This window comes from Haliotis rufescens, unplaced genomic scaffold (genome assembly GCF_023055435.1).
Source record: "Haliotis rufescens isolate VD_foot unplaced genomic scaffold, xgHalRufe1.0.p SCAF_61, whole genome shotgun sequence".
Taxonomy (NCBI): domain Eukaryota; kingdom Metazoa; phylum Mollusca; class Gastropoda; order Lepetellida; family Haliotidae; genus Haliotis; species Haliotis rufescens.
This window is the reverse complement of record NW_025964346.1, coordinates 570,972-595,354: the sequence shown is the minus strand read 5'-3', so window position 1 is coordinate 595,354 and position 24,383 is coordinate 570,972. Positions and strand designations below refer to the sequence as shown.

Genomic DNA, 24,383 nt, shown 5'->3' with positions numbered 1-24,383 from the left:
CACAGTGTGTGTGGCTTGGGGGACGTTCCACTCGGTAAGTAACACTGTGTGTGTGGCTCGGGGGACGTACTACTCGATAAGTAACACAGTGTGTGTGGCTCGGGGGACGTTCTACTCGGTAAGTAACACAGTGTGTGTGGCACGGGGGACGTTCTACTCGGTAAGTAACACAGTGTGTGTGGCACGGGGGACGTTCTACTCGGTAAGTAACACAGTGTGTGTGGCGCGGGGGACGTTCTTCTCGGTAAGTAACACAGTGCGTGTGGCGCGGGGGACGTTCTACTCGGTAAGTAACACTGTGTGTGTGGCGTGGGGGACGTTCTACTCGGTAAGTAACACAGTGTGTGTGGCACGGGGGACGTTCTACTCGGTAAGTAACACAGTGTGTGTGGCGCGGGGGACGTTCTGCTCGGTAAGTAACACAGTGCGTGTGGCGCGGGGGACGTTCTACTCGGTAAGTAACACAGTGTGTGTGGCTCGGGGGACGTTCTACTCGGTAAGTAACACAGTGTGTGTGGCTCGGGGGACGTTCTACTCGGTAAGTAACACAGTATGTGTGGCTCGGGGGACGTTCTACTCGGTAAGTAACACAGTGTGTGTGGCGTGGGGGACGTTCTACTCGGTAAGTAACACTGTGTGTGTGGCACGGGGGACGTTCTACTCGGTAAGTAACACAGCTTGTGTGGCGCGGGGGACGTTCTACTCGGTAAGTAACACAGTGTGTGTGGCACGGGGGACGTTCTACTCGGTAAGTAACACAGTGTGTGTGGCACGGGGGACGTTCTACTCGGTAAGTAACACAGTGTGTGTGGCACGGGGGACGTTCTACTCGGTAAGTAACACAGTGTGTGTGGCACGGGGGACGTTCTACTCGGTAAGTAACACAGTGTGTGTGGCACGGGGGACGTTCTAGTCGGTAAGTAACACAGTGTGTGTGGCACCGGGGACGTTCTACTCGGTAAGTAACACAGTGCGTGTGGCGCGGGGGACGTTCTACTCGGTAAGTAACACTGTGTGTGTGGCGTGGGGGACGTTCTACTCGGTAAGTAACACAGTGTGTGTGGCACGGGGGACGTTCTACTCGGTAAGTAACACAGCTTGTGTGGCGCGGGGGGCGTTCTGCTCGGTAAGTAACACAGTGTGTGTGGCGTGGGGGACGTTCTACTCGGTAAGTAACACTGTGTGTGTGGCTCGGGGGACGTACTACTCGGTAAGTAACACAGTGTGTGTGGCACGGGGGACGTTCTCCTCGGTAAGTAATACAGTGTGAGTGGCTCGGGGGACGTTCTACTCGGTAAGTAACACAGCTTGTGTGGCGTGGGGGGCGTTCTGCTCGGTAAGTAACACAGAGTATGTGGCGTGGGGGAAGTTCTACTCGGTAAGTAACACAGTGTGTGTGGCTCGGGTGACGTTCTACTCGGTAAGTAACACAGTGTGTGTGGCGTGGGGAAGTTCTACTCGGTGAGTAACACTGTGTGTGTGGCGCGGGGGAAGGTTTACTCGGTAAGTAACACAGTGTGTGTGGCTCGGGGGACGTTCTACTCGATAAGTAACACAGTGTGTGTGGCTCGGGGTACGTTCTACTCGAGAAGTAACACAGTGTGTGTGGCGCGGGGGACGTTCTACTCGATAAGTAACACAGTGTGTGTGGCTCGGGGGACGTTCTACTAGGTAAGTAACACAGTGTGTGTGGCTCGGCTGACGTTCTACTCGGTAAGTAACACAGTATGCGTGGCTCGGGGGACGTTCTACTCGGTAAGTAACACAGTGTGTGTGGCGCGTGGGACGTTCTACTCGGTAAGAAACACAGAGTATTTGGCGTGGGGGAAGTTCTACTCGGTAAGTAACACAGTGTGTGTGGCTCGGGGGACGTTCTACTCGGTAAGTAACACAGTGTGTGTGGGGCGGGGGACGTTCTACTCGGTGAGTAACACAGTATGTGTGGCGTGGGGGACGTTCTACTCGGTAAGTAACACAGTGTGTGTGGCGCGCGGGACGTTCTACTCGGTAAGTAACACAGTATGTGTGGCGTGGGGGACGTTCTACTCGGTAAGTAACACAGTGTGTGTGGCGTGGGGAAATTCTACTCGGTAAGTAACACAGTGTGTGTGGCGCGGGGGACGTTCTACTCGGTAAGTAACACAGTGTGTGTGGCTCGGCTGACGTTCTACTCGGTAAGTAACACAGCTTGTGTGGCGTGGGGGGCGTTCTACTCGGTAAGTAACACTGTGTGTGGCGCGGGGGACGTTCTACTCGGTAAGTAACTCAGTGTGTGTGGCGCGGGGGACGTTCTACTCGGTAAGTAACACAGTGTGTGTGGCTCGGCTGACGTTCTACTCGGTAAGTAACACTGTGTGTGTGGCGCAGGGGAAGTTCTACTCGAGAAGTAACACAGTGTGTGTGGCTCGGCTGACGTTCTACCCGGTAAGTAACACAGTGTGTGTGGCGCGGGGGACGTTCTACTCGGTAAGTTACACAGTGTGTGTGGCGCAGGGGAAGTTCTACTCGGTAAGTAACACAGTGTGTGTGGCTCGGGGGACGTTCTACTCGGTAAGTAACACAGTGTGTGTGGCGTGGGGGACGTTCTACTCGGTAAGTAACACAGTGTGTGTGGCTCGGCTGACGTTCTACTCGGTAAGTAACACAGTGTGTGTGGCTTGGGGGACGTTCTACCACGTAAGTAACACAGTGTGTGTGGCTCGGCTGACGTTCCACTCGGTAAGTAACACAGTGTGTGTGGCTCGGGGGACGTTCTACTCGATAAGTAACACAGTGTGTGTGGCTCGGCTGACGTACTACCCGGTAAGTAACACAGTGTGTGTGGCTCGGCTGACGTTCTACTCGGTAAGTAACACAGTGTGTGTGGCTCGGGGGACGTTATACTCCGTAAGAAAAACAGTGTGCACTATCGGAGGACCTATTGAGTACCTACATCAAAAATGTTGTTTATCCATCACAATGGTATTGCAATAATAAGAACGTCATCGCTATTCAGCCCTTTTGTTGAACGGTTGTCGTTACCACTGTACGTGCGACTGGCGTCTCGCTGCATCTGGATGTGGGAACTGTGTTACAATGTGTTGTGTGGATCTGTGACGTGAAGGGATGAGACTTGTGCCACGGCCTCCCCACCTCAGTGTTTGTTTCAATGTCCTTCCAGAGTGCATCCTCATCACCAGAGAGTCACCGAGTTCAGAAACGTCAAGCCACAGTCGTCGTTACTCACGGCGTCGTCAACATCGATAGGCCAGGCAACTCGGCTGATGTAAGCTAACTTTTAAACTGCGCCCCACTGTGTTGCAAAACGACTATATTTCTTAACGTTTCTCTTACTTATAAGCAGCAATTCTCTGCACTTGTACACAGCAGATTTAATTGAATATACCGTTATTATTAGATTCAACAAAATCAGTGATGGTACTCTCGTGTCACATAACTTTCATGTCCATTGATCACTGGATTGTCTGGTTTGTTTACAGGATGACACTGATAGGACGTGTGGCAACACAATGAGATTCAGAAAGCAAACGATCTGAAACATAAACAGGATGTGTGGCAACAGAATGAGCTTCAGAAAGCTAACGATCTGAAACATAAATAGGATGCGTGGCAACAGAATGAGATTCAGAAAGCTAACGATCTGAAACATTGATATGATATGTGGAAACACAATGGTATTCAGAAATCTAACGATCTGAAACACTGATAGGATGTGTGGCAAAACAATGGTATTTATAAATCTAGCAATCTGAAACATTGATAGAATGTGTGGCAACACAATGGTATTTAGAAATCTAACGATCTGAAACACTGATAGGATGTGTGGCAACACAATGGGATTCAGAAAGCTAACGATCTGAAACACTGATAGGATGTGTGGCAAAACAATGGGATTCAGAAATCTAACGATCTGAAACACTGATAGGATGTGTGGCAACACAATGGGATTCAGAAAGCTAACGATCTGAAACACTGATAGGATGTGTGGCAACACAATGGGATTCAGAAAGCTAACGATCTGAAACACTGATAGGATGTGTGGGAAAACAATGGGATTCAGAAATCTAACGATCTGAAACACTGATAGGATGTGTGGCAAAACAATGGGATTCAGAAAGCTAACGATCTGAAACACTGATAGGATGTGTGGCAACACAATGGGATTCAGAAAGCTAACGATCTGAAACACTGATAGGATGTGTGGCAAAACAATGGGATTCAGAAATCTAACGATCTGAAACACTGATAGGATGTGTGGCAACACAATGGGATTCAGAAAGCTAACGATCTGAAACACTGATAGGATGTGTGGCAACACAATGGGATTCAGAAAGCTAACGATCTGAAACACTGATAGGATGTGTGGCAACACAATGGGATTCAGAAAGCTAACGATCTGAAACACTGATAGGATGTGTGGCAAAACAATGGGATTCAGAAATCTAACGATCTGAAACACTGATAGGATGTGTGGCAAAACAATGGGATTCAGAAAGCTAACGATCTGAAACACTGATAGGATGTGTGGCAACACAATGGGATTCAGAAAGCTAACGATCTGAAACACTGATAGGATGTGTGGGAAAACAATGGGATTCAGAAATCTAACGATCTGAAACACTGATAGGTGGTGTGGCAACACAATGGGATTCAGAAAGCTAACGATCTGAAACACTGATAGGATGTGTGGCAAAACAATGGGATTCAGAAAGCTAACGATCTGAAACACTGATAGGATGTGTGGCAACACAATGGGATTCAGAAAGCTAACGATTTGAAACACTGATAGGATGTGTGGCAAAACAATGGTATTTAGAAATCTAGCGATCTGAAACATTGATCGAATGTGTGGCAAAACAATGGTATTTAGCAATCTAACGATCTGAAACACTGATAGGTTGTGTGGCAACACAATGGTATTCAGAAAGCTAACGATCTGAAACACTGATAGGATGTGTGGCAAAACAATGGGATTCAGAAATCTAACGATCTGAAACACTGATAGGATGTGTTGCAACACAATGGGATTCAGAAAGCTAACGATCTGAAACACTGATAGGATGTGTGGCAACACAATGGGATTCAGAAAGCTAACGATCTGAAACTCTGATAGGATGTGTGGCAAAACAATGGGATTCAGAAATCTAACGATCTGAAACACTGATAGGATGTGTGGCAACACAATGGGATTCAGAAAGCTAACGATCTGAAACACTGATAGGATGTGTGGCAACACAATAGGATTCAGAAAGCTAACGATCTGAAACTCTGATAGGATGTGTGGCAAAACAATGGGATTCAGAAATCTAACGATCTGAAACACTGATAGGATGTGTGGCAACACAATGGGATTCAGAAAGCTAACGATCTGAAACATTGATAGGATGTGTGGCAACACAATGGGATTCAGAAAGCTAACGATCTGAAACACTGATAGGATGTGTGGCAAAACAATGGGATTCAGAAATCTAACGATCTGAAACACTGATAGGATGTGTGGCAACACAATGGGATTCAGAAAGCTAACGATCTGAAACACTGATAGGATGTGTGGCAACACAATGGGATTCAGAAAGCTAACGATCTGAAACACTGATAGGATGTGTGGCAAAACAATGGGATTCAGAAATCTAACGATCTGAAACACTGATAGGTGGTGTGGCAACACAATGGGATTCAGAAAGCTAACGATCTGAAACACTGATAGGATGTGTGGCAAAACAATGGGATTCAGAAATCTAACGATCTGAAACACTGATAGGTGGTGTGGCAACACAATGGGATTAAGAAAGCTAACGATCTGAAACATTATTACTATGTGTGGCAACACAATGGGATTAAGAAAGCTAACGATCTGAATGGGATTCATATTTGTTCATTTCAGTTTGACAATCTAAGCAACCACGTACAGATTATAGACACCAGATGCCATGACGACACAAAGGACCACAATGTCACATTCTATAATGTTTCAGTAGTCTTCTTAGAACTTGAAATACACAGAGAGGGTATACTGTGGCGGTGCATGTAGCACTAGAAGGATGTGAGGTTGGCTTGTCTTGTTATATCCAGATCGAGTGTGAGTCTTGTTCTCCTGGGGTGGGTGGGGTTGGGGTGGTGGGGTTGGGGTGGTGGGGTATTGTTTATACGTGTGGATGGAAGGGGTGTGCGGTCAGATGAAAGGTAAATACCCGACGCTGTGATAGAGTTGAACTGTTCCTGACCGCCATGTAAAACAACACCCAAACAAACTTATCTCAACTTATTGTCTGCCCTTTCGCTCAGAATCCAGTTTCAAATATAATAATCCGTAATAATAGCCCTAGCGGAACAGTAGAAATATTCCTCACTCATTTTTGCGTCGAACCAATATGGGTTGCATACTCCTCGGGGAGCTGAGAATGCTATTTCAATGCCACTGAACCGTTGGTCAGTGTCCGGTCAGATTGAGGATAAATAACCGCCGCAGTGATAGAGTTGAAATATTCAGAATCTAGTTTCAAATAATAATAATAATCAGTAATAATAGCCCAGTTGATAAGAATATAGATTCTTTTCACTCATTCTAGCGTCGAACCAGTATGGGTTACATACTCCTCGGTGAGCTGAGAATGTTATTTCATTGTACTTTGAGCATACGTTAATGTGATGATGATGATGATGATGATGATGATTGTTGTTGTTGTTGGTGTTGTTGTTATTATTATTATTATTATTATTATTATTATTATTATGTTTAATCATTATTATTAGTATTATTTTTAATCATTATTAGTATTATTTTTATTCGCGGTAGTACATGTTTTTATTTTTCTCAGGATGATTCAGTTGATGAAGCGGAGGATCCTTCCCATTTCAATGACACGAAATCAGAAGAGGTTAGTATTCTGTGCCCCTTCCACAAAACCATCGTAGCGCTACGACTCTCACAGGTCTATGTTAAAGTATGGGAGGTATGATCATCTTAGCGCTAAGATCGCATTGTTGTCCCTGACAATTTAGGCGTGTCAGTTTACTTCGTGAGAAGGTCCAGGGTGAGTGAGTTAAAGGCATTACCTCGGCACAATGAAGACCCGGGTTCGATTGACAACATGCACAACATGTGTGAATCTCGTTCTGTCGGCCGCCGTGATATTGCTAAAATACTGCTTACAAAGTCCAGCTAACAAACAGACGTAAAGTCCAGCTAACAAACAGACGTAAAGTCCAGCACAACAATGGGAATTGTTTGTCTTCTCACGTATACGTCACAGCTGCCCGGTGTATTTGAGGTTTTTGTGTAGTCTGATTAAACTGAAAGCGATCTGCAGTTCGGATCAATTGCAGATGTTCTGCCAGGCTACAGGGAAGACCCGGGTTAGAATTTATCTTCAGCAACCCATGCTTGCCGTAGCGGGCGACTATGCTTGTCGTAGAGGCGTCTGACGGGATCGCGTGGTCAGGCTCTGTGGCTCGCTGACTTGGTTGATTCATCTCAGTGTTGCCCAGTTGCGAAGATCGATGCTCATGATGTCAGACTCAGACTCAAGGATTCCCAATTTACAGTATTGCTAACTGTGGTGTTTAACACTCACTCACTCACTCACTCATTTACTCACTCACTCATTCACTCACTCGCTCACTTGCTCTCTCACTCACTCACTCACTCACTCACTCACTCACTCACTCACTTTGTTTATTGCAGGAAGAGAATGAAGACGAAGAATTTAGCAATGGTTCAAGGTCACGTCGACTTATTTTCAAGGACAAATCCGACCTGTGGCCTAAGGGCATCCTTCCATACATCTTTGAGGATGATCTAGGTACGTAACTACAGCACGACAATGGCTTCTATTCACGGAAAATATTAGCAAAGAAAGCCTTGGTCCGTGTGAGATGATCTTGGTTCCCTACTGCGATATATGTCTGCTACAATAAATTGAAAATCATAAAATGTAAATAGTGTGCCCGGATTACCCGTGTAGAGTTGTTTCCCTTTGTAAGAGTCAGATGTTGTTATCCAGATGATATTCTACCTTTGTCAGCACCATTCTCATGTCCGTGGGTTTCTCTGTTGTGATTAATGTCTGCGTCACTGTAGGCTATCCTCTCTCAATAAGCTGTCACGCCGTTTAAAATACAGAATACGGGCCACGGTTGATCTCGCCCATCACTCACTTGAACAACAGAGAGCACACACTCACACAGACACACACACACACACACACACACACACACACACACACACACACACACACACACACACACACACACACACACACACACACACACACACACACACACACACACACACACACACACACACACACACACTCACACACACACACTCACTCACTCACTCACTCACTCACTCACTCACTCACACAAACACAAACACACACTCACTTGAACGTATAACGCAGCCATCCAACCCACAGGATAACAGAGAGCACATACACTCACGCACGCACACACTCACTCACTCACACAAACACACACTCACTTGAACGTATCAGGCAGCCATCCAGCCCACAGGATAACAGAGAGCACATACACACTCACACACACACTCACTTGAACGTATAACGCAGCCATCCAGCCCACAGGATAACAGAGAGCACACACACACACACTCACTTGAACGTATCAGGCAGCCATCCAGCCCACAGGATAACAGAGAGCACACACACTCACACACTCACTCACTTGAACGTATCAGGCAGCCATCCAGCCCACAGGACAACAGAGAGAAAACACACACACACACACTCACTTGAACGTATCAGGCAGCTATCCAGCCCACAGGACAACAGAGAGAAAACACACACACACACACTCACTTGAACGTATCAGGCAGCCATCCAGCCCACAGGATAAAAGAGAGCACACACACACTCACACACACACTCACTTGAACGTATCAGGCAGCCATCCAGCCCACAGGACAACAGAGAGAAAACACACACACACACACACACTCACTTGAACGTATCAGGCAGCTATCCAGCCCACAGGACAACAGAGAGAAAACACACACACACACACTCACTTGAACGTATCAGGCAGCCATCCAGCCCACAGGATAAAAGAGAGCACACACACACTCACACACACACTCACTTGAACGTATCAGGCAGCCATCCAGCCCACAGGACAACAGAGAGAAAACACACACACACACACTCACTTGAACGTATCAGGCAGCTATCCAGCCCACAGGACAACAGAGAGAAAACACACACACACACTCACTTGAACGTATCAGGCAGCCATCCAGCCCACAGGATAAAAGAGAGCACACACACACACACTCACTTGAACGTATCAGGCAGCCATCCAGCCCACAGGATAACAGAGAGCACACACACTCACACACTCACTCACTTGAACGTATCAGGCAGCCATCCAGCCCACAGGACAACAGAGAGAAAACACACACACACACACTCACTTGAACGTATCAGGCAGCTATCCAGCCCACAGGACAACAGAGAGAAAACACACACACACACACTCACTTGAACGTATCAGGCAGCCATCCAGCCCACAGGATAAAAGAGAGCACACACACACACACTCACTTGAACGTATCAGGCAGCCATCCAGCCCACAGGATAACAGAGAGCACACACACTCACACACTCACTCACTTGAACGTATCAGGCAGCCATCCAGCCCACAGGACAACAGAGAGAAAACACACACACACACACTCACTTGAACGTATCAGGCAGCTATCCAGCCCACAGGACAACAGAGAGAAAACACACACACACACACTCACTTGAACGTATCAGGCAGCCATCCAGCCCACAGGATAAAAGAGAGCACACACACACACACTCACTTGAACGTATCAGGCAGCTATCCAGCCCACAGGACAACAGAGAGAAAACACACACACACACACTCACTTGAACGTATCAGGCAGCCATCCAGCCCACAGGATAAAAGAGAGCACACACACACACACTCACTTGAACGTATCAGGCAGCTATCCAGCCCACAGGACAACAGAGAGAAAACACACACACACACACTCACTTGAACGTATCAGGCAGCTATCCAGCCCACAGGACAACAGAGAGAAAACACACACACACACACTCACTTGAACGTATCAGGCAGCCATCCAGCCCACAGGATAAAAGAGAGCACACACACACACACTCACTTGAACGTATCAGGCAGCTATCCAGCCCACAGGACAACAGAGAGAAAACACACACACACACACTCACTTGAACGTATCAGGCAGCCATCCAGCCCACAGGACAACAGAGAGAAAACACACACACACACACTCACTTGAACGTATCAGGCAGCTATCCAGCCCACAGGACAACAGAGAGAAAACACACCCACACACACTCACTTGAACGTATCAGGCAGCTATCCAGCCCACAGGACAACAGAGAGAAAACACACACACACACACTCACTTGAACGTATCAGGCAGCCATCCAGCCCACAGGATAAAAGAGAGCACACACACACACACTCACTTGAACGTATCAGGCAGCTATCCAGCCCACAGGACAACAGAGAGAAAACACACACACACACACTCACTTGAACGTATCAGGCAGCCATCCAGCCCACAGGACAACAGAGAGAAAACACACACACACACACTCACTTGAACGTATCAGGCAGCTATCCAGCCCACAGGACAACAGAGAGAAAACACACACACACACACTCACTTGAACGTATCAGGCAGCTATCCAGCCCACAGGACAACAGAGAGAAAACACACACACACACACTCACTTGAACGTATCAGGCAGCCATCCAGCCCACAGGATAAAAGAGAGCACACACACACACACTCACTTGAACGTATATCAGGCAGCTATCCAGCCCACAGGACAACAGAGAGAAAACACACACACACACACTCACTTGAACGTATCAGGCAGCCATCCAGCCCACAGGATAAAAGAGAGCACACACACACACACTCACTTGAACGTATCAGGCAGCTATCCAGCCCACAGGACAACAGAGAGAAAACACACACACACACACTCACTTGAACGTATCAGGCAGCCATCCAGCCCACAGGATAAAAGAGAGCACACACACACACACTCACTTGAACGTATCAGGCAGCTATCCAGCCCACAGGACAACAGAGAGAAAACACACACACACACACTCACTTGAACGTATCAGGCAGCTATCCAGCCCACAGGACAACAGAGAGAAAACACACACACACACACTCACTTGAACGTATCAGGCAGCCATCCAGCCCACAGGATAAAAGAGAGCACACACACACACACTCACTTGAACGTATCAGGCAGCTATCCAGCCCACAGGACAACAGAGAGAAAACACACACACACACACTCACTTGAACGTATCAGGCAGCCATCCAGCCCACAGGACAACAGAGAGAAAACACACACACACACACTCACTTGAACGTATCAGGCAGCTATCCAGCCCACAGGACAACAGAGAGAAAACACACACACACACACTCACTTGAACGTATCAGGCAGCTATCCAGCCCACAGGACAACAGAGAGAAAACACACACACACACACTCACTTGAACGTATCAGGCAGCCATCCAGCCCACAGGATAAAAGAGAGCACACACACACACACTCACTTGAACGTATCAGGCAGCTATCCAGCCCACAGGACAACAGAGAGAAAACACACACACACACACTCACTTGAACGTATCAGGCAGCTATCCAGCCCACAGGACAACAGAGAGAAAACACACACACACACACTCACTTGAACGTATCAGGCAGCCATCCAGCCCACAGGACAACAGAGAGAAAACACACACACACACACTCACTTGAACGTATCAGGCAGCTATCCAGCCCACAGGACAACAGAGAGAAAACACACACACACACACTCACTTGAACGTATCAGGCAGCTATCCAGCCCACAGGACAACAGAGAGAAAACACACACACACACACTCACTTGAACGTATCAGGCAGCCATCCAGCCCACAGGACAACAGAGAGAAAACACACACACACACACTCACTTGAACGTATCAGGCAGCTATCCAGCCCACAGGATAAAAGAGAGCACACACACACTCACACACACACACACACACACACACACACACACACACACACACACACACACACACACACACACACACACACACACACACACACACACACACACACACACACACACACACACACACTCACTTGAACGTATCAGGCAGCTATCCAGCCCACAGGACACATTTGTGTGACCAGTGCAGGCTTAATACGCCTGAAACATTCCATCATTCCATCATTATGACAACATAAGACACAATCTTAGAAGTACAGTGCTGGAGAAAAGAGAAACGATTATCCTTGCTGCAATGTTGGGTGATACATGGTATATAATTCAAATCAAAAGACTCTCCGAGCGTAAGTGACTACATCGGGCTACAATCTAATAATATGTCTCTGACAGAAATAGCAGTAAATATTAATACAAAACGTATGTCTCACTTTTGAATCGTTTTGAGGTTTATTTTTTCTGGTTGATATTTTGCTTTCTTTTAATTAAATATATTTCTTATTAAACGAACTTGTGTTTGCTTGATGTATTAATCCATGTTATTAAGCAGATGATTTAAATTCACAAGAGAAATGGTGTTTAATGCCATACATTTAAATAAATGGTAACTTCCTATGGTGTGGTAAATATACTTGTATTTTTGATTGTTAATCATCATTAGATGTATTGACCTTGTTTTTAGTCTAAGTTGCTCCTAAACAGTAGCACCACCGATATCAAATTTCATGTATGACGGTTGGGTCACAAGACCAGTGTAAAATGTGATTTCACAGCTAGTGTTTCGTTAAAGGCAGCGACGCCCGCAACGAAATCTCCATAACTCAGCGACGGATCGAGAAGTACACCTGCATCCGGTTTGTACCATGGGTCAAGGGCGTCACCAAGGCAACGTACAACCTATCCCACGAGGGTCATCTAAACTTTGTCGATGATAGCGGGTATGTCTAAGGCGACTTTTACCACGTTGGCAGAAATCTGTAAAAGGTAAAATAACCTTGTGTGAAAACAACAAACAACAAAACAGTGGTATACAATCAACAAATGTATTAACTAGGTTTCCAAAAAAAATACAAATTACTGCACAGCAATTCAAATGGCAGAAGACAATAGAATGGTAGTACAATATTCAACGGCAATAAATAATATGATCGCAGTGGTCAGTATCAAATTCAGAAATACAATGATGATAACAAAAGTCAATGATAATGATGGGTTGGGTTGGGTTAGGTAGGGAATTATAATTAGGGATGATGAGTGATCCTCACATTAAAGCTGGTCCCGAAGTGATGAAAATGCGTGAGAACTCTTGTCCAACTATAATATTCAACCTACCCAGCCAATGGAAAATTCTACAGTGCCCCCACAAGTCTAGCAGTACTGGGACATTCCAGATTCGCCCATGACCATCGTCACGATGTACACACCACACTAACATCTACAAATAGTAACTTCCTGGCGACTGAACACTGCCCAAACAAAATGCATTATCATTGTCAAGTTCAAGACGTTTTCATTGGTGACTGTGAAGTTCAAGACATTTTCATTGGTGACTGTGAATTCCAAGATATTTTCATTGGTGACTGTTAAGTTCAAGTCATTTTCATTGGTGACTGTTAAGTTCAAGGCGTTTTCATTGGTAACGTTAAGTTCGAGATATTTTCATTGGTGACTGTTAAGTTCAAGACATTTTCATTGCACTTACAAATGTAACATTATTGTTGTGGGTAATACTAAGAAGAAAAAAATTTGAATATAGCAGTGTACCAACGTACCAGCATCGGCCAATCTTCTATTTCTCGACTTGAAAATCACATAATGAAATTGACTTGTCAGGATCTTCTTTATGAAAATTTCGTGAGTGGCGGGAGCTTGACAGGAGATGCTAACCCTCTTCGCGAAGCCCTGGTTTCATCGCTGATTCTCAGTGACCGATTTATGGAAACTGTTTCGTCAGATAATCCAGACTGGTTATCCTGTGGCGTTGTCGTTTTCTATCATGAAGGTAATCATGGCTCATATGTTATTCATTCATTGCTTCAGCTGCTGGTCGTATATCGGATTCGGGTCCAGCGCGAGTGGCAGGAACATCAAATGTTGCTCCAGGGTATGGCACGCTTTTACCATTATTACAGTTCCAAATGCGGCTTCCGGGTCAGAGTTGGTCCAAGCAACCTCTGGTTGTCATGGAGACAGCTCATGGATCGGATGGTGGTCATTCTGGTTGACTTGGTTGATTGCGTGTCATCGCACCCTGATGGGCGGGACGTTACAGCTCGTAATGCGTATCAACATAGATTCAATATGTCCCATGCCCCGCCCCTATATTTTCTTACTTTTGTTAAAACGAGTTTAAACTAATATTATTTCACTTTTTATAAATTTAAGGTGTTAAAACATAATTACAATTCTGATATTTGCGAATGGTTCTGAACCTGGTTCTGGGTATCATTACATTAATATCATACAAATAGGCAGAATATTAATTTGACATTTGTATTATTTCCAGCACTACTGCACGCACGAGTTGGGTCACGCTCTTGGATTTCTTCACGAACACACGAGCCCAAAGCGAGCTGGATATGTCCGTCCCAATTTCCAAAACGTTGATCCTTGTGAGTAATTTAAGTGATGTCATTTTAAGGAGTCTACAACATGAAGCAATATTTTACTTTATACCTCGGGTGGCAAGATTTCACTGCAAACCGCATACCGACCGATAGTAATATTCGAGCAATATCACGGCACGGGACACCATAAATGGGTCCCGATTATATTTCAAGGTGTGTCAGCCATACCCAAAGGGTTGTTCAACCCAGCTCACTCACTCACTCAAATATAATCGAACAAGACAAACCTGCCAGTGAGAGCACAAGATTATCGCAATCGCTGCATGACAGGCAAACAGCCAGGTCACACAGCCTGAACCCCCATATACCCCTGTTAGCAGCTCCCGCGACCATCATGACACACTGGGGATTATACCGGGACCTCGAAGGGTTCATTGTACTGTGCAGGGGTGGTTGGACGTTGCATTTTCACGCACCCTGCGACCTAGATCACATGGCATTCTTGATACTCTCACATATGTCCGTCACTCTTACACAAGTACTTGCAAAAATGACGTTTAACAACAACTAGCTTGAGTTTTGTCTCTCGTGTTGGCCAAGTGCGTTAAGATGGTATTCAATACTCTGGTATTTTCCAATGATGTTTAATCATGAAATACCTCTACAGATAACAGATAAACATCGGTCTCCTTTTTTGTGGTGAAGGTTAGACTCTGTCACATATCATAAACTAAGAATAAGTGTTTTTAATCTTTGTTGTGAATCATCTGTCGTTAAATCTGTAACAACCTTGTCATCTCCTGTGTAGATGTTTTGGGACACAATCAGATATTGACCTGTTGTCAGTGTCACAGGGGACAGGCGGGGATCAGCTGGGCACTGGAGCATGTAATGTGGGAAGTTACAGGGGGACACCGCCATGAGGCAGATGGTGGTGATTGGCACAGTGTGGGTTGCGTGCTTGTGTGGTGCTGAAGTCTGGGTTTAAATCCAAGCAATTATAAATCAATCACCTTGTATCCCCAGTAGAGATATGTGCTATAACTGCTTTTAATACTTGCCCGTGAAGAGATCACCCGTTTAATAAACATACAGCTGTATTACACATTGTGTAATACCAAAACGCGTGCATTTGTACTCTTGGAACACGTTTCCCAAACAAATATGGAAAGCTCTCAACATCCCTTGGCTTACTCAACGACATCGCTCGTCAGATACCACAACTATTCACTCGTTTCATAAAATTGGTATGACACGGGAGTTCCTTTAGTATTTTATATATTATCCTCTATTCCATCTACTTACCAAGTTTGCCAGACACCTGTCTGTGCCATCCGGAGGTCAATGGTTATGTTTCACATGTCACATGATATGTGTTGATTGTTTTCTTTTTGTTTGTGTTTCCACAGCAAACTGGGGAATATACGACATTAAAAGTCAAAGCGACTATGAGGACCTGAGGTTTGACATGACCAGCCACATGCATTATAACCCTACGGTATGTGAAAACTGCGGTATTCTCCTTCCTATAATGTTTCAATAATATATGATTGCTTCCTTGAACCAATACAAGGGCAGTGCTCGGTAATCCAGTAATACATGGTTGCTTCCTTTAACCAATACAGGGGCATAGATCGGTAATCTAGTAACACATGGTTGCTTCCTTGAAGCAATACAGGGGCATAGATCGGTAATCTAGTAACACGTGATTGCTTCCTTGAAGCAATACAGGGGCAAATATCGGTAATCTAGTAGCACATGGTTGCTTCCCCTAACCAATATAGGGGCATAGGTCGGTTATCTATCAACACGAGATCACACATTTTAAAGAACATAGTTCAATATTTACATTACATATTGCGTTTCTCAAACGATTCCTTCAGGGTTACTCCAAGAATGGCTGGTACACCCAGACAGTGTTGTTCCGAGACCTGCAGCCTATGCTACAGAACAGGGGCAACGTCTACTACTCCTGGCACGCCCTGGCCCACGCCTACACCTGCACGGGTACGTCCACACATGACCCCTGGGGGTCAGGTCATGATAGGCCCCAGAAACCTGGTGAGCTAAGGACGGCGGGTAATATTTGAAAAAAACATCTGTACCTGAAAACACTCGAAATAAAATAAAAATTATATGCGGTTATGCTAAACGAAAAACTAAATTATTTGTTGAATATGCTGGAAGTTCTAAAAAAGAAAGTGTTGTGGGTAAACAAAATAGCTCCTCCTATCTGTAACAATTGGTGGATGTTTTGAAGCAATCAGAGTTAAGTGGAACAACCAAACGTTAAATTCTGTGATTAAGAACATTTATTGAGCACGTGTTGTAGCTAGGGACACATAATGCAGTTCATACCATGGCAATCAGAGTTTAGTGGAAAAACCAAAGGCTAAATTCTGTGATTGAGAACATTTATTGAGCACGTGTTGTAGCTAGGGACACATAATGCAGTACATACCATGGCAATCAGAGTTAAGTGGAAAACCAAAAGGCTAAATTCTGTGATTGAGAACATTTATTGAGCACGTGTTGAAGCTAGTGACACATTGATATCGGCGACACTTGGTCGAGTGAGTGAACTAGTAGGGTTTTACGCCACGTTTAAGCAGGTGTGATATTTGCATTTTTCAGTGACACTGACGCATGTTTGATTCTGTTTGATCAAAATTAATTTTCATTTTCACAAAAAAATTCAAGTGTGAAAAACAATTTGTCGATAGCCTACGCAAAGATGCATAGATCAAATGCTGTCCATAACCTATTACAATTGTATACATCTGATATCGGAACAACAACTCAACAAACATGATGAAATATGTTATTTATACATTTGTTTCGGCTTATCTTAATTATACCGCTTTCAAGGCAAATCATTAATGTTAAAGATGTAGACCTCAAGGTGATGGAGCCTCGGTAATACAACAGTTAGATGCTTAGTGTACTGTATTCTAAGTGCGGTCTATTTTCAGAGGAGAAGTGTCCAAGTGGGGCAGCTGTGACTTGCGTCAACGACGGTTTCGTCTCTTACATCGACAACAGCACGTGCGCATGTATCTGCCCACCAGGTCTGGATCCAGCTAAGGGCTGCTCTGACGTCATAAAACAGGGTGAGTAGGGAATCATGGGCTTCTATTACGGCATAAGACTGTTATGCAGGGCTGCGTGTGACTTAAAACCTTCAGATCAGCCTGAGAGTGTGCGAGATACGCTAAAGTGTAATTTATTACATGCGGAAAGCGCACGTTAAATCCCCTAAAATCCAATCCAATCCAAGCCTGAGAGTGGGGGAAATCATGATACGTCTAGAAGAGTGCTAAACGTTGCGTAATGCGCACCTCACTCACACGTGGCTTCAACAAATTCCAAAAATGTTGACCAACTATTTCGGACATAATACAGGGTGTGTAGACAATCAAGGCCTGCTGTTACCTCATAAAACAGGTGAGGAGGAGATCGATGTTTTTTGCTGTGATATAAAAGATTAGGTAATTAGGGGCACTATTGCAGTCATACCAGTCCTATGTTGTGTCAACGCACGGGCTCTCGGGGGAATAAAGGACAAATGGACATCACTGCCCCGGAACGCGTTATGCACAACATGTAAACAATAAACAACAATTGCACATGAGCGGAATACCTGCTCTGACAACACAAACACAGCAATGAGCGGACCTTCCAGCTCAGGCGTACAAGAGGTGAGCGGAGCTCCAGCTCACCCCAGGGCGTTTCCTACGAGCGGCACATCCTGCTCGAGGTCATCCCTATGCCAGCACTCAGAATACCAAGCCTGACTAACCCCTAGTAACTGTGTAATGGTAGCATATATATAGTAATGAACAACAATGGAAATACAATGACGTTGCTCTGGACATGGGACTTCCGGGGGTGACGTACCGACACTGTACTTGCATCACCCTTGCGAGCTACAAGTCAGATAACCCCGAACCTCTTCCATTCAAGAAGTGATGGTACAAGTGTCATCAGATTTGAAGGTGTTTATTCTGTTTATGAAGGTTCTCATAAAGGGTAAAAGGCTGTAAGAAATACAAACACAAATGATTACTTAACCTGGTCGCTAGCATAAAATATCATGTGTTTAACAAAAGGTGTCCACATTTTAAAATCATTACGGTAATTTGCTATTCAACAAAAATAACAACTTTTAGTCCACAATGCGCTAAAACAGACTTTAAAGACACACCTAAACAACGTAAGAAATATCCATTTACATATAACCTTATGCGACAATAATTATAAGGGTAACTCAAACACATAAATTGAATGCGTCAGCATATTCAAAAACCGCGCGAAAACTTAGTCACATTACAAGGCTTGTCAAAGCGAATTCCCGACATATCATCCTATGACAGCCCAATTAAACTGTACACAAACAATCTTAACCATACTATCATAAATATACTGCCAATACTCACACTGTGGTGTGTCACAAGTGGTCAAAACCTAATTTTCCTGATTGCGAGAGCGAACGGCGTGGTTTGCCTCGGCTACCTTTACGCAACGACAAATTTGACTCGTGCACAGGAGAGTTCCAACAGCCAGGGAGCATACATTGCGGGAAACTGTTACGCTGTAACAGCACACTCCCCGCCTGATATCTCACCGAGATATCACCTCTAGTTCAGCAACTAAATCTAATAAATCAAATCTACATCTAAAATAACTAATATAACACATGAAAAAGTACTTTGGCACTTGAGAGTTCATCTTGAACTGGACAGTTTGTGAAGTATCAGAGTTTGGAGATAGCAGTGTTACCAACTCTGTAACTGGACGAATGTACCTCGTAATCTTTCCTCCTCTCATTATTCGAAGTTCAACCTTTCGTACTTTCCCATCACTGCTTGGGAAGGCTCTCTCGACAACTGCCATTGGCCAATCATTTCTAGCACTGTTCTTCTCATTCAGTAGAACAAGATCACCCTGTAACACATTACGCTGGTCCTGAAACCACTTTCGTCTTGGCTGTAGAGTGTGGAGATATTCCTGTCTCCAACGATTCCAGAACGTATTTGCGAGGGATTGAACTCTCTGCCATTGCGATCGAAGCAAGTCCTTGGAGTCACAAAGTTCCATCTGTTCCACCTCATGATTAGTCTTCTGAGTCAAGAGAATGGCAGGGGTAAGAATTTCTGGCGACTGAGGATCCGAGGAAATTGGGACGATAGGTCGCGCATTCACAATCGCAGATACTTCGGCCATGAATGTCGATAGAACTTCATGAATTAAATGCCTATGGCGGGTTTCTGCCAACATAGAGTCCAGAATTCTTCTTGTGACTCCTATCATCCTTTCCCAGACGCCGCCCATGTGTGAGGATTGTGGTGGATTGAAAATCCATTTGGTCCTTTCATCATCTAGGAAACGCTTGATAGAATTGTCCTCAACATTCACAACATTTACCTTGAGGGCATCTGTTGCTCCAACAAAGTTTGTTCCGCGATCCAACCTCAGTTCCTTCACTGGTCCCCTTATTGAAATGAATCTTCTGAGAGCGTTGATGATTGAAGAAGAAGATAATTCTTCAACAACTTCGATATGGATAGCCCTTGTGGTAAGACATGTGAATAAAACAGCCCACCGCTTGTTATTAGCCTGACCCCCTCTAGTGCGACGTGTAACAACAAACCATGGTCCAAAGGTGTCTAATCCAACGTAAGTGAAGGGAGGACTTGGCATTAGACGGTCACTAGGGAGATCAGCCATCTTCTGGTATTGTTGTCTTCCACGGAGCTTCCGACATGAAACACATTTGTATATGAGCGAGGAGATCACCCTCTTAGCTCCAGTGATCCATAAACCAGCCGACCTAACTGCTCCTTCTGTGAACGTACGACCCTGATGTTTGACCCTTGAGTGATGGTGATGCACTAGGAGCCTCGCAAGGTGAGAGTCACCAGGAATAATGGTCGGGTTTTTCAGGCGAGCATCAAAATCTGATTTGTTTAGGCGTCCGCCAACACACAGAATACCATGTTCATCCAGCTTTGGATCCAAGCTCAATATAGTGCTATTCCTTGGGATGGGCGAATTTGCCAGCAGACAGTCAATCTCTGCTCCAAAGGTTCTGTACTGTACCGTCTTCATTAGAAAGCGTTCAGTCTCTTTCAAGGTGTCCGAATTGATTCCCAATGGATCTTTGTTTTGGATTTTGCGAGCCATGCACTTGAGTAGAGTGAAAGCGCGTACAAGACTTTCCCATGAAGAAAATTTTTCAAGGTAGCGTGTGTCCAAAGATCCACTAGTGTCGCATACCTTTGTCTTCATGGACGAAGGTGCAGGTCTCAGTTCCTTGTCGTTTTCCTCATCAGTAAGGATGAAGGTATGAGCACAGGAATCTTGGGAAATTGGCGTTGGACCTGAGAGCCAAATTGATGAATTCAACTGCGAAGCATGGATGGATCTGGTACCAATATCAGCCGGGTTCTTATCCGAATGGACATAATGCCATTGTTCTGGTTGAGAATATTTCCTGATACGGTCAATCCTGTTAGATACATACACATAAAACCTTCTTGTTTGATTGTAGATGTAGCCTAGGACTATCTTGCTGTCTGTGTAATACTGAACAACATCAAGAGGAAGTCCGAGATGTTCACAAACCAGATCCGCAATTTCAACTGCAAGTACTGCAGCACAAAGTTCCAACCTTGGTATGGTGTGCCCATGCATAGGAGCAACCTTTGCCTTGCCAAGAATGAAGCCTGTCCTTTGGTCTTTATCTTTATCAACAGTTCTCAAGTAAGCCACCGCAGCTACGGCCTTCTCTGATGCGTCTGAGAAGACATGTATCTCTTTTGTTATGACACCCTGAAATGAGACAGGTACATACGTGCGTGGTATCTTCAGTTCCTCAAGCAATGTTAACGAGTCCTTCCAATCTTCCCATTCTCGTTCACTGGCAGAAGGTAATGGTTGGTCCCAGTCTGAATTTCCAGATATCAGATCCCGAAAGAGAATTTTTCCACGAATGGTCACAGGAGCAGCAAATCCCATAGGGTCGAACAGACTGTTGATTGTTGATAGAATTCCTCGCTTGGTGTAAGGTTTTGGGACTGCAGACACTTTGAAAGTAAAGGAGTCAGATTGCAAGTCCCACGCCATTCTTAGGCTACGCTGCACAGGAAGCAAGTCTGACCCTAGGTCCAGGTCTTTTAGGTCTTTCGCCAAGTCGTCTGATGGGAATGTTTTCATAACCTCTGGATCATTTGATGCTACCTTGTGTAGTCTCAGATTTCCTCCTGACAGCAATGCTTGCTGTGTTCTCTTTATTAGGTCAATTGCTTGCTCGGTAGTTTGTAGACATGTTAGCCCATCATCAACATAGAAGTCTCTTTCGACGAAGAGCTGCACATCCTTTCCGTATGTTTCTACAACAGACTTGGCAGATCTCCTCAGTCCGTAAGTGGCAACAGCTGGTGAAGGGCTGTTTCCAAAGACATGAACTTTCATCCTGTATTCCACCAACTCTTGTTTTATGTCATTATCCTTATACCATAGAAATCGTAGGAAATTCCTGTGTTCCTCTTTAACGAGGAAACAATAGAACATTTGCTGAATATCTGCCATTACAGCTGTCGACTCTCTTCGAAAGCGTAGAAGCACACCTACAAGACTGTTTGCTAAGTCTGGTCCTTTCAGCAGCACATCATTAAGTGATGTCCCCTCATGATTTGCTGAAGAGTCGAACACTGCTCTTAACTGGTCCGGCTTCTTCGGGTGGTAAACCCCAAATAAAGGTAAATACCAACGTTCCTCATCTTCCGTCAATGGTGGAGCCAACTCTGCATGATCATTGTCAAGAATTCTCTGCATGAATTCCAGGAATTGTTGTCTTTTGATGGTGTCTCGTTTCAGGCAGCGATCTAGAGTCTTGGCCCTGTTCAAAGCTTGGCTCCTATTGTTTGGGAGCCGCCTTCTGCCATTTCGGAAAGGAAGTGGGGCAATCCAGTTACCTTCTGATGTTTTGACCATTTCATTATCCATGATTTCAAGGAACTCTCTGTCCTCCACAGATAATCCTAATTTGTCATCCTCTTGAGTGGTAACAAATAGCTTGTCCTCATTTTGTCCATTTCTTTCACGTGCTGTGAAGATAACCTTGTTTTTCTCATTTCCTGATGACCAGCCTTCCTTTACTTGAAAGTGATTGTCACAAGGCTTAAATATGGATGGGCGTCCATCTGACAGAATGTAAGTCTTATTTACCGTGACTTGCTTGGGCTGATGAACTTTGCCAAGGCAAGTTTCGCCTACAATCACCCACCCAAGAGAGAGTTTTTGTCCATAGGGAGTCTTGTTTGGGCCAATCCGTTGGTCCAAAACATGGTGGGCCTCTATTAGGTCCCTACCAATCAGAAGGAGAATTTGTGCGTCATTGTCCAGAGGGGGTATGCAATTAGCAATGTCCTTCAGGTGATTATAGTGCATTGCAACCTCAGGTACAGGTATCTCTTCTCGGTGATCCGGAATCTGATTACATTCTATCAGTGTGGGAAGCTGTAACCTGGAATGTCCATCAAATGACTCTACGATGTAGCCTTTGGCCCTCCGGCCAGAAGTATCTTTGCGTCCAGCACAAGATGATAGTGTGTAAGGGATTACTTCACCATCTGCCTCCATGTTCGTAAAGAATTCAGACTTCACTAAAGATGCATTGCTCTGATCATCAAACATAGCGTACATTCTTGTAGCCATATCAGGTCTTCCCTCTGGATAAACTTTCACTAGGACAGTTTTTGAACAGGACTTTCCAGCAAATCCATCTCCACATATCTGAGTGCACTTTGAAGCAATAGGAAATTTGCTTGTGTCTGAAGGTGAATCTTTCCTCTCCCCGCCATCATTCACTCGGGGAGAAGGTGTTCCTGTTTCTGAGTTCTGTTGTTCCCAATCAACAACATGCAGTGCTGTAGCATGTCTTCTGCTTCCACAAAATGCACATTTAACAAATTCCCTGCAGGCTTTGGCTAGGTGTGTCGATGTCAGGCAGCACCTGTAACAAATACCAAAGCGCTTGATTAGTGCCTTGCGGTCTTCAATAGTCTTGAGCTTGAATGCCTTACATTGATTTAAAGAGTGATCAGTCTTGTGAACAGGGCACAGTTTTGACCAGTCCTGGTTTCCTCTAGTCTCCTGGGTGACCTCTGTCTTCCGATTTGCTACGACCAGAGGTGGTTGTGAGAAAGGCGGTTTAGATCTGTCTTTCCTAGGGGAAGCTGTGTAAGTTTCATGTGCAAAACTTGGATCATTTTTCTCCTTGCTTATGTCTCTTACAAAATCCACAAAAATTGAAAATGGGGGGAACGACACTTTGTTAGTTCTTTTGTATCTGGTGGCATGAGATGTCCATCTCTCCTGGAGGCCGTAAGGCAGTTTGTTGACAATTGGTATCACCCCAGCTGAGGAATCAAAATAAGATAGAAGTGCCTTGTATTCATCCTGACCCTTGATGGATTCAACTTCCGAGAGGAGGTCTGAAAGCTCGTATAACAATTCACTATTCTTGTAAGTCAACCTCGGGAAAGCAGCCAGTTTATTCTTCAGCGCAGCCTCAACCATCTCTGGGCATCCATATCTTTCATCCAGCCTTGCCCATATTCTTTCAAGGCCTCTTGAAGGGTTTTGCACATTAGCAGCTCTCAAACTGTTGGCGTATTTCGAGGATGCAGGGCCTAACCACTTCACCAATAAGTCGAACTCTTCAACGTCTGTAGCCTGCAGTTCGGCAATGATCCTGAGAAAGCTTAA

General features: G+C 45.0%; 1 protein-coding gene across 1 annotated transcript in view; it reads left to right on the top strand.

The window, feature by feature from the left end:
• Nucleotides 1-24,383, top strand: part of LOC124119955 — a 64,541-nt gene that overhangs the window by 9,985 nt on the left and 30,173 nt on the right. The window contains exons 3-11 of the mRNA XM_048386843.1: nucleotides 3,161-3,265; nucleotides 6,819-6,878; nucleotides 7,685-7,802; nucleotides 12,836-12,983; nucleotides 14,086-14,149; nucleotides 14,552-14,657; nucleotides 16,022-16,110; nucleotides 16,496-16,619; nucleotides 17,585-17,722. Of these exons, the coding sequence (XP_048242800.1) occupies nucleotides 3,161-3,265; nucleotides 6,819-6,878; nucleotides 7,685-7,802; nucleotides 12,836-12,983; nucleotides 14,086-14,149; nucleotides 14,552-14,657; nucleotides 16,022-16,110; nucleotides 16,496-16,619; nucleotides 17,585-17,722 (952 nt within the window). The remainder of the gene's footprint in view (nucleotides 1-3,160; nucleotides 3,266-6,818; nucleotides 6,879-7,684; nucleotides 7,803-12,835; nucleotides 12,984-14,085; nucleotides 14,150-14,551; nucleotides 14,658-16,021; nucleotides 16,111-16,495; nucleotides 16,620-17,584; nucleotides 17,723-24,383) is intronic.